The 8,925-nt window shown below is 43.5% G+C and overlaps 1 protein-coding gene across 1 annotated transcript in view; it reads left to right on the top strand.

Moving 5' to 3' along the window:
* The first annotated feature begins 370 nt into the window (after positions 1–370).
* LOC307009354 (nuclear factor 7, brain-like) overlaps positions 371–8,925 on the top strand; it is a 13,962-nt gene continuing 5,407 nt past the window's right edge. Inside the window, exons 1-5 of the mRNA XM_079633036.1 lie at positions 371–1,023; positions 5,806–5,901; positions 6,114–6,344; positions 6,421–6,443; positions 6,525–6,643. Coding sequence (XP_079489162.1) covers positions 622–1,023; positions 5,806–5,901; positions 6,114–6,344; positions 6,421–6,443; positions 6,525–6,643 — 871 coding nt within the window. The 5' untranslated portion in view covers positions 371–621. The remainder of the gene's footprint in view (positions 1,024–5,805; positions 5,902–6,113; positions 6,345–6,420; positions 6,444–6,524; positions 6,644–8,925) is intronic.

Raw genomic sequence — 8,925 nt, 5'->3', positions numbered from 1 at the left:
CCTGCTATTAAACCCCGGGATTGCGTGGTCGGTTTGTCAAAGTCTGATGTTTAAGCACTACATTTATTTAATTATCAAGAAAAAAATAAAAAATTTTGGGGGTGGATTAACCAAATTCAGATAAGTAATTGGATACTTGAACAAATAATCTATGTAAAAATAAAAAGCAATAAAAAATAAACACAAATAAAGTGTCTTTTTTATCAATATTTGTGTTTCTCATTGTCCTTTCGTGTTTGATTCAAGGTTTTAATTTATAGCATTATAGCTGAGAAAGTTTTAATGTAAGTTTTTTGAAAATGGAAGTTAAAATTTAACCTGAAGAAATCCTGATGTTGTTCTTTGAACCAAATGTGATCATAAACTCCGCCCTCTTACAACACTAACCAGGAAGAGACTGACTTATTATTTCTCCTTCTGTCATGCTGACTCTCGTCTCTCTCGACAAAAGCAATAAAGAAGCGATCGGTGGAGAATGAAGACAAACACTTTCAAGAAGGATTTGTGAGACATTTGTTTCTGAACAGACAGCAGATCGTTGTGATTATCAAGGAGATTCATTTTTAAAATCGTCGTTCAGAAAGTGAAAGTAAAATTGTTGCTGGAGCTCAAACAGTGAAAATGGCTTCACTAAATGTTTCTGCAGAAGAGCTTTCTTGTCCCGTGTGCTGTGATATCTTCAAGGCTCCTGTTGTTTTATCATGTAGTCACAGTGTGTGTAAAGAGTGTCTTCAACAGTTCTGGAGAACCAAGAAAACTCAGGAGTGTCCTGTCTGCAGGAGAAGATCCTCAAAAGAACATCCTCCTTATAATCTGGCGTTAAAAAACTTGTGTGAGTCAATCCTGACGGTGAGAAATGAGACGCGTTCATCAGGATCTGAGGAGATCTGCAGTTTACACAGTGAGAAACTCAAACTCTTCTGTCTGGAGGACAAACAGCCTGTGTGTTTAGTGTGCAGAGATTCAAAACAACACGACAGTCATAAATTCAGACCCATCAGTGAAGTGGTTTCATCATATAAGGTAAGACAAATATCTCAAATATATGGAAATGCAACTGAAAGTGACATGAAGAGAGTAGTGAACACACACACACACACACAAACGGAAATAAGCCACAACGCAACGGATATGCTCCCGACCACTAGAGGGCTCACAACAGACGATCTGCATTTATAGACAGTTTTAGGTAATAGTGATTAGCAATCACACATCCAAGTGGAGCTGCACACTGCTGGTGGTTGAGGAGAGATCCGACATCATTGTAAAGCGCTTGGGTGTACAGTAGTACATATGAAAGCGCTATATAAATGCCTCTAAAGAAGGCTCAAACTAGGGCTGGGCGGTATATCGAGTTTGTACAATATATCAATATATATTTTTTGTAACGATATGGAATGAGGCAATACCGTTTATCGATACAGTAGTTTGATACGAGCACATCTGAAAACAGCGGATGACGCAGTGTGAGCTGTGCAGTGAAATTACATAGTACAATTTGTGCTAAACATGTTATATTAAGGGCTTCAAAATAACTGGTAAGATATAGTTAACAAGTTTAAAGCAGCAGATGCTCTGACAGATAACGTTACTGTTGCTGACTGACAGATACTTGCGCTGTTGAATGCGTTTGAGATGTGGTGCTTTCCTCAGTGCTTAACTTACAATTCACAGGCATATTCTACATCTGTAAATGTTAGAAAGTCAAACAAATATGTCCATTTATTTCACTGTCAGGAGAGGACAAGCTTCTGCCATAGACAGTATATAAGATGGACACAGCGACCCCATAGATTTCAACGGAGAAAAGTGAAGCCCATTTGAAGCACTCACTTCCTGATCGCCAGGCGAACTGCGCAGACTCAAACTGAGCTTGACGACGTAGATGTGACGTGGGTCTTCTAGTCGCTGTGCTGAGTGAAATCTGAATCATTCCCTTCCGAATCTCGCAGAGACGGAGAGCGTGATTATTAGTTGTCCATGAGCTAGCAGCGGGAGCAACTTTATGAATCTCTATGGGCTTCTCCCTTGACTTTATGCCTCCACGTCCCCCCGATTGCTTGCGAGCTTCTCTGCTGGTCTATACGGTAATTTCTCTACAGTTCGACAGAGAGTCGCGTGGGTATGACGCAATCGTTAGCCTATTTTTTACAAAAACGGCTTCTACAAAGTCATAACGTAAGATACAAAGTAATGGAGCCTTTTATACATTGTCGTGTTTCTTTAGAAATAAATAATGGACAAATGGAGTCTTTGGACGCTTCAGATGTAAAGTTTTTCGCTGTCAAAGTGACGCAAAAATGAATGGGAGTCAATGGAATGCTAACAGCAGGTGAAGTTCTTCTACAATGGCGGCTCCCGCGGAGGCTTCAGTTTCCGGCGGATAGAGAGGACGAGCTTCTGCAAGCGAATCTCCGCTAATATTCAAGCTTCCGTGAACGAGCGCCGCCGCGCGCATGCGCACCAAACAGACGGAGCACAAGAGAATAGTATCGCTATAATTCTGACAAAAATATACATATTGCTAAAATATTTGTTGTTGGAGTCAATAAATGTGCTATATGTGGAATTTTAAACCTACAAGTATATTTTAATGAAAGTGACATTTTTAATGGGGTAATAAAATGCAGGCTATTATAATTAGTTTGTGCTTTTGTTTTTATTTGCATTTTTAGTTTAGCCTTTAGTCAATTTAAAAACAAAAGCATTATTTTTGTTTTTAGATTGTAATGTTAGAATGTAATGTGATTCCAACCACCTTTTTGCACATAATATATTGCATAGCCTGCATTACATTCACTATATTTGTTTCCATATCCTTCAATATCAACATTGTTTGTAGTATATCATTGGGCAGGATGTCAATAAAAAAAATACAGATTTTCTTTATCCAAATAGAAAACCGTAGAAAGTATCGAGATATATATAGTATATCGCCATTTAACCAAAAAATTCAGAGATATAAATTTTTGCCCATATGGCCCAGCCCTAGCTCAAACATCCATTTTGTAACAGACGTGTTTATTTGAGCAATTCCGTCAAAGAAACAACACACTAAAGCCTGTAAACCATTGAAATAAATATCAGTAAATATTGTTAACTTAAATAATATAATAAAGTTAAATATTTAAAAAACATTAGTTTTATATTTCCACACAAAGACGCGTGATATAGCCTAGCCTACCGGGGGCTTTCACAGTGGTAGTTTGGTTCGGAACGGGGCACGGTTCGCATGAAAAATCGCTAATGTGAACGCTGTCATGCGGACTCGGGTGCGCACTGGGGTACCGAACCCGAGACTACCTGGAGGAGGTGGTCTGAGTTCGGTTGCTCCCGAACCGTGCCGTGGTTCGCGTGAATGTGAAAGCAACACGAGGAGCTTCTCATTTCTTATTTGTGCATCCTCGTTTCCTTCCCTCGCTTCCTTTCCTCGCGTCTCAGCTCCACCTCCTGGAGAACGCGGGGGAAGGCTGCAAGGAGGAGGACGTAGGAATCGAATTAAAGCTTTTTTCTACATTGGAATACTTGATCACTCGAGCGTCACTTCACAGCGCTCAAAGGATCTGTCCTTGTGTTGTTGAAGTAAGGTTATTTAAATAATTCATAATAAATAATAATAAAGCAAAATACCCTGTTAAAATATGTGTGATGTGTGGTTTATATAAACTGCAAACGTAAAGTATAAATTAAAAAGATTGTGGCCGACGTGAAGGGGGAGGAGAATTGATGTGTGCGTCACGTTTATTCAATAAAACACTTCCGCATAGTGTACACCTGTGTATCCTCACTCATGTCACGGGACGGGGGAATCAAAGACGGCAGGCAGAGATGAAGGATCCAAATGCAGGGAGATTTTAATGAAAATAAACAATCATAACTTACGTCAAGAACACAATAACACTGAGAAAAACAAAGAAACCACAGGGAACTGGAGACACCTGCATGACATGAAACAACGACCGACAGAGAACCAGAGAAAACAAGGGCTATTTAAACAAAGGGGTAAACAAGCTTAACAAGGGAAAATGACACACCTGGAGCAGACTAATGAAAATGTAAAAGACTACAAAACTACAACCTGGCCACAGGAAACAGGACAAAGGAAAGAATACAGAAACTAGACACAAAGAAACTACAACATAAAAGTCCCACAGAGCACAAGACACAGAAGCAGATCTGACAGCTCATAGCTCCTCAGAAGGCCTCCTCACTCCTCGATCCTCGCCTCCTCTCGGTGCAATTAAAGAATTGAGATGTCCTTCAAGATGGCTGAGCTCGATCGGTTTCCGGGTCATAGGATGGAGGACGGAGGAGACGAGGAGGGATATTGAGAAGCACCCATTGACTCGGGTGCGCGCTTGTACAGGAAGTAAAGTGACCTGCGCATGCGTTTTAGCTGATTATTATGTATTTAGTTAAATAAAAACGCATGTAAATCATGGTGTTGATGATTTACCTTGGATAAGATGAGCGAGAGTGAGCCGGCAGTGTATTCGCGCATAGCGCGTGGAATCAGGGAAACAAATGTGGAAATCCACTGTCTCCTCAAAAGAGTCAGTTTTCAAGCAGCAAAAGACCACTTTATGCGACACACACACAGTAAACATGTGTGGTTCACTCAGCTGCGCATAATAGCACCGAATTAATAAAAACACAATATATTGACGTTCTGTTTTCTATCATGCGCCGTGCACGTTTGCGATGATGTAATATGCACGCAAACGCACTAGGGTTCGATAGAATCAAGTTGAGTGTGGAACCAGACCAGACTGCGGGGGGCGCCGGAACAATCGCACTCGGGCTCGGACCGCACCAAAGCCCAGTGTAAAAGAGGGATGTGGGACACGAGCAGGAAATAGACCATCGATCTCTGTTCTGATATCTTCAGGTTTTCTACTTGTGGTCTGAAGAGTGTATGTTATCTTCCACAAGGGAAAGACATTTAGGCTGTTTGATTTTTACGCTGCCAGAGAAAGAGAAACTAAAATCACCCGCGCATGTAAACACGCTTTACAAATAAACTTGCCGTGCCTTACCATGTCCAATAACAAGCACAAACTGTGTTAAAAAGAATTTGACATGCAAGTAAAAAGGTAGGCGATCTGTCCTACAGCGTTTTTCTACTTTACCACAGAAAATAATGTAAATATAATTGGCCGAATAAAAAGCGAACCACACACATTACACTGCTGTTGTTGTATGCTCATTTTAATACAATCCAATATTTATTGATAAGGCACATTTAAAAACAACCAAGGCTGACCAAAGTCCCGTACAGAACAGAATAAAAAAATTAAATAATAATAAAACAACCAATAAAGGAACACACAACGATAGATAAACAATAATTGTACCAAAATCAAGCAGTATTAAAAGCCAAAGAAAATAAATGTCTTTAAAGAAGATGTGAAGGAGGAAACAGAAGCTGATGTGGAGAGGCAGACTGTTCAGAAGTTTTGGGCCTGCAGTCGCTTGTGTTTAGTCCAGCTCAACCACATTATACATACATTTCAGAGATAGGAGGAATTAGGAACTACAGGGGCAAATACATTTTCACGTTGGTGTTGGATAACTTTTTGCTTTAATTAATAATAACATTGTATTTTACAAACTGTACTTTGTGTTTACTCAGGTTGCCTTTGCTTTATGTTTTCATTTCTGAGTCAATTTAATTTGAGATGTGCAGAAACATAGAAGAAATCAGGATGAGGATAAATACTTTTTCACTGCATTATATGATCATATCACTGTATTGTCTTCTCTTCTTCTCTTCACTGTAATCTTGTGTTTTATGTTCAATTCTAGGAGGAGTTCAATACAGCGCTGAAGTCCTTACAAGAGAAACTTACATGCAATGGAAAACTGAAAGGAGAGTTTGAGAAAACAGTTCAACACATCAGGGTGAGGAAACAGAATCAAGATCATGTATAGCATCACTGTATACAGTTATGATTTAATATAATGGATTCCAGTTGATCATTTCTGTAAATGACGAGCATTAATCTGCTTCTGGATCCGTTATATGTCGGGTATCCGAGTTCATCTCTGATATGAATGATGTGAAGTGTTGATGTGTGTGGATTGAGATTGAAGTGAATGTGATGTGATTTCAGACTCAAGCTGAGCACACAGAGCGTCAGATTAAACAGCAGTTTGAGAAGCTTCATCAGTTTCTCAGAGATGAAGAAGAAGCTACAGTCACTGCACTGAGGGAGGAAGAGGAGCAGAAGAAGCAGAGGATGAAGGAGAAGCTGGAGGAGATGAACACACACATCTTAGCTCTTTCACACACAATCAGACACATGGAGGAGATGATGGAAGCCAATGACGTCTGCTTTCTGAAGGTCTGATCTCACATCATTGGTTGATCATTGGTTGATTGATTGAGTTCTTGATGATAATGGTGTGTTTGTTCTGCAGGAGTTTCCAGTCTCAATGGAAAGGTGAGTGATCTGCTCCTGTCTCTGGTCTCTCTGGTTCTGACCCAAAGCCACTGCAGTTCTGACTCCTGAATGTTCCTCCAGAGTCCAGAGCTCACAGCCGGATCCACAGATGGCTTCTGGAGCTTTGATTCATGTGCCACGATACTTGGGCAACCTGCCGTTCAGAGTCTGGAAGAAGATGCAGGACATCGTCCACAACAGTGAGTCTGGAGATCTGAGCTGGAGAGTTAAAGGCTCTTCATGACACAAACAGACAGACAGACAGACAGACAGACAGACAGATAGATAGATAGATAGATAGATAGATAGATAGATAGATAGATAGATAGATAGATAGATAGATAGATAGATAGATAGATAGATAGATAGATAGATAGATAGATAGACAGACAGACAGACAGACAAGACAGAAAGTAACTTTAGGGTGCATTTGTATGAAATACACCAAATCCCACAATGCACCACATTGCAAAGCTCCGCAAACCACTCCCACTAATTCAGAACGGCAGAACAGAGCTTGAAATTAATTTCACACAAACATTAAAGTTAGTTGGCGAACTCATTTCCTCGTTTGTATTTCTTTCGCAATGGTGAATGATTGCATGGTACCGGGATGTTCAGTCAGAACACATGCGGTGTGGAACTAGGACGGTTCACAACACAAACGTCCGTGTCCTCGTCTCATTCAGAGATTTCGTCTAGGAGAAATATATCGTTGAAATTCTTTGCAGCAGACGGACTCTATCTCTGTGTCCGTATGCGCACCAGCACCAGCAGTCGCCCCAGCTCGAGCTCCGTGCTCCTCGTCCGCCACAGGTCTTCTGCGCCGGCGCCTCCTGTTCCTTAGTCAGCCTCCGCTGCTCTCCGCTATATTGCGGCTCGTACAGATAGACACGGACATCGGTTTCCAGCAACAGACTTTCAAAATCCTCTTCTTCCATATCATGAGTAGTTCCTTCAGACATTCTCGTAAATTCCCATCTGACTCCATAAGCGTTTGATAGCTTCCAAACCAGATGGCGGATATTTATTTTTAGTTTCTGTAAGTTTAGTCCCACCCACTGTGATCTGTAATAGGCCTGTAGGGTGAGTGGGTCCCACCCCCTGATCTGTAATAGGCCTGTAGGGTGAGTGGGTCCCGCCCCCTGATCTGTGATAGGCCTGTAGGGTGAGTGGGTCCCACCCCCTGATCTGTAATAGGCCTGTAGGGTGAGTGGGTCCAACCCCCTGATCTGTAATAGGCCTGTAGGGTGAGTGGGTCCCATCCCCTGATCTGTAATAGGCCTGTAGGGTGAGTGGGTCCCACCCCCTGATCTGTAATAGGCCTGTAGGGTGAGTGGGTCCCACCCCCTGATCTGTAATAGGCCTGTAGGATGAGTGGGTCCCACCCCCTGATCTGTAATAGGCCTGTAGGGTGAGTGGGTCCCACCCCCTGATCTGTAATAGGCCTGTAGGGTGAGTGGGTCCCACCCCCTGATCTGTAATAGGCCTGTAGGGTGAGTGGGTCCCACCCCCTGATCTGTAATAGGCCTGTAGGATGAGTGGGTCCCACCCCCTGATCTGTAATAGGCCTGTAGGGTGAGTGGGTCCCACCCCCTGATCTGTAATAGGCCTGTAGGGTGAGTGGGTCCCACCCCCTGATCTGTAATAGGCCTGTAGGGTGAGTGGGTCCCACCCCCTGATCTGTAATAGGCCTGTAGGGTGAGTGGGTCCAACCCCCTGATCTCTAATAGGCCTGTAGGGTGAGTGGGTCCCGCCCCCTGATCTGTAATAGGCCTGTAGGGTGAGTGGGTCCCACCCCCTGATCTGTAATAGGCCTGTAGGGTGAGTGGGTCCCACCCCCTGATCTGTAATAGGCCTGTAGGGTGAGTGGGTCCAACCCCCTGATCTCTAATAGGCCTGTAGGGTGAGTGGGTCCCGCCCCCTGATCTGTAATAGGCCTGTAGGGTGAGTGGGTTCCACCCCCTGATCTGTAATAGGCCTGTAGGGTGAGTGGGTCCCACCCCCTGATCTGTAATAGGCCTGTAGGGTGAGTGGGTCCCACCCCCTGATCTGTAATAGGCCTGTAGGGTGAGTGGGTCCCACCCCCTGATCTGTAATAGGCCTGTAGGGTGAGTGGGTCCCGCCCCCTGATCTGTAATAGGCCTGTAGGGTGAGTGGGTCCCGCCCCCTGATCTGTAATAGGCCTGTAGGGTGAGTGGGTCCCGCCCCCTGATCTGTAATAGGCCTGTAGGGTGAGTGGGTCCCGCCCCCTGATCTGTAATAGGCCTGTAGGGTGAGTGGGTCCCACCCCCTGATCTGTAATAGGCCTGTAGGGTGAGTGGGTCCCGCCCCCTGATCTGTAATAGGCCTGTAGGGTGAGTGGGTCCCGCCCCCTGATCTGTAATAGGCCTGTAGGGTGAGTGGGTCCCACCCCCTGATCTGTAATAGGCCTGTAGGGTGAGTGGGTCCCGCCCCCTGATCTGTAATAGGCCTGTAGGGT

This window comes from Phoxinus phoxinus (assembly GCF_949152265.1).
Source record: "Phoxinus phoxinus genome assembly, chromosome: 13".
Classification (NCBI taxonomy): Eukaryota; Metazoa; Chordata; class Actinopteri; order Cypriniformes; family Leuciscidae; genus Phoxinus; species Phoxinus phoxinus.
This window is presented reverse-complemented; position numbering and strand designations above follow the sequence as displayed.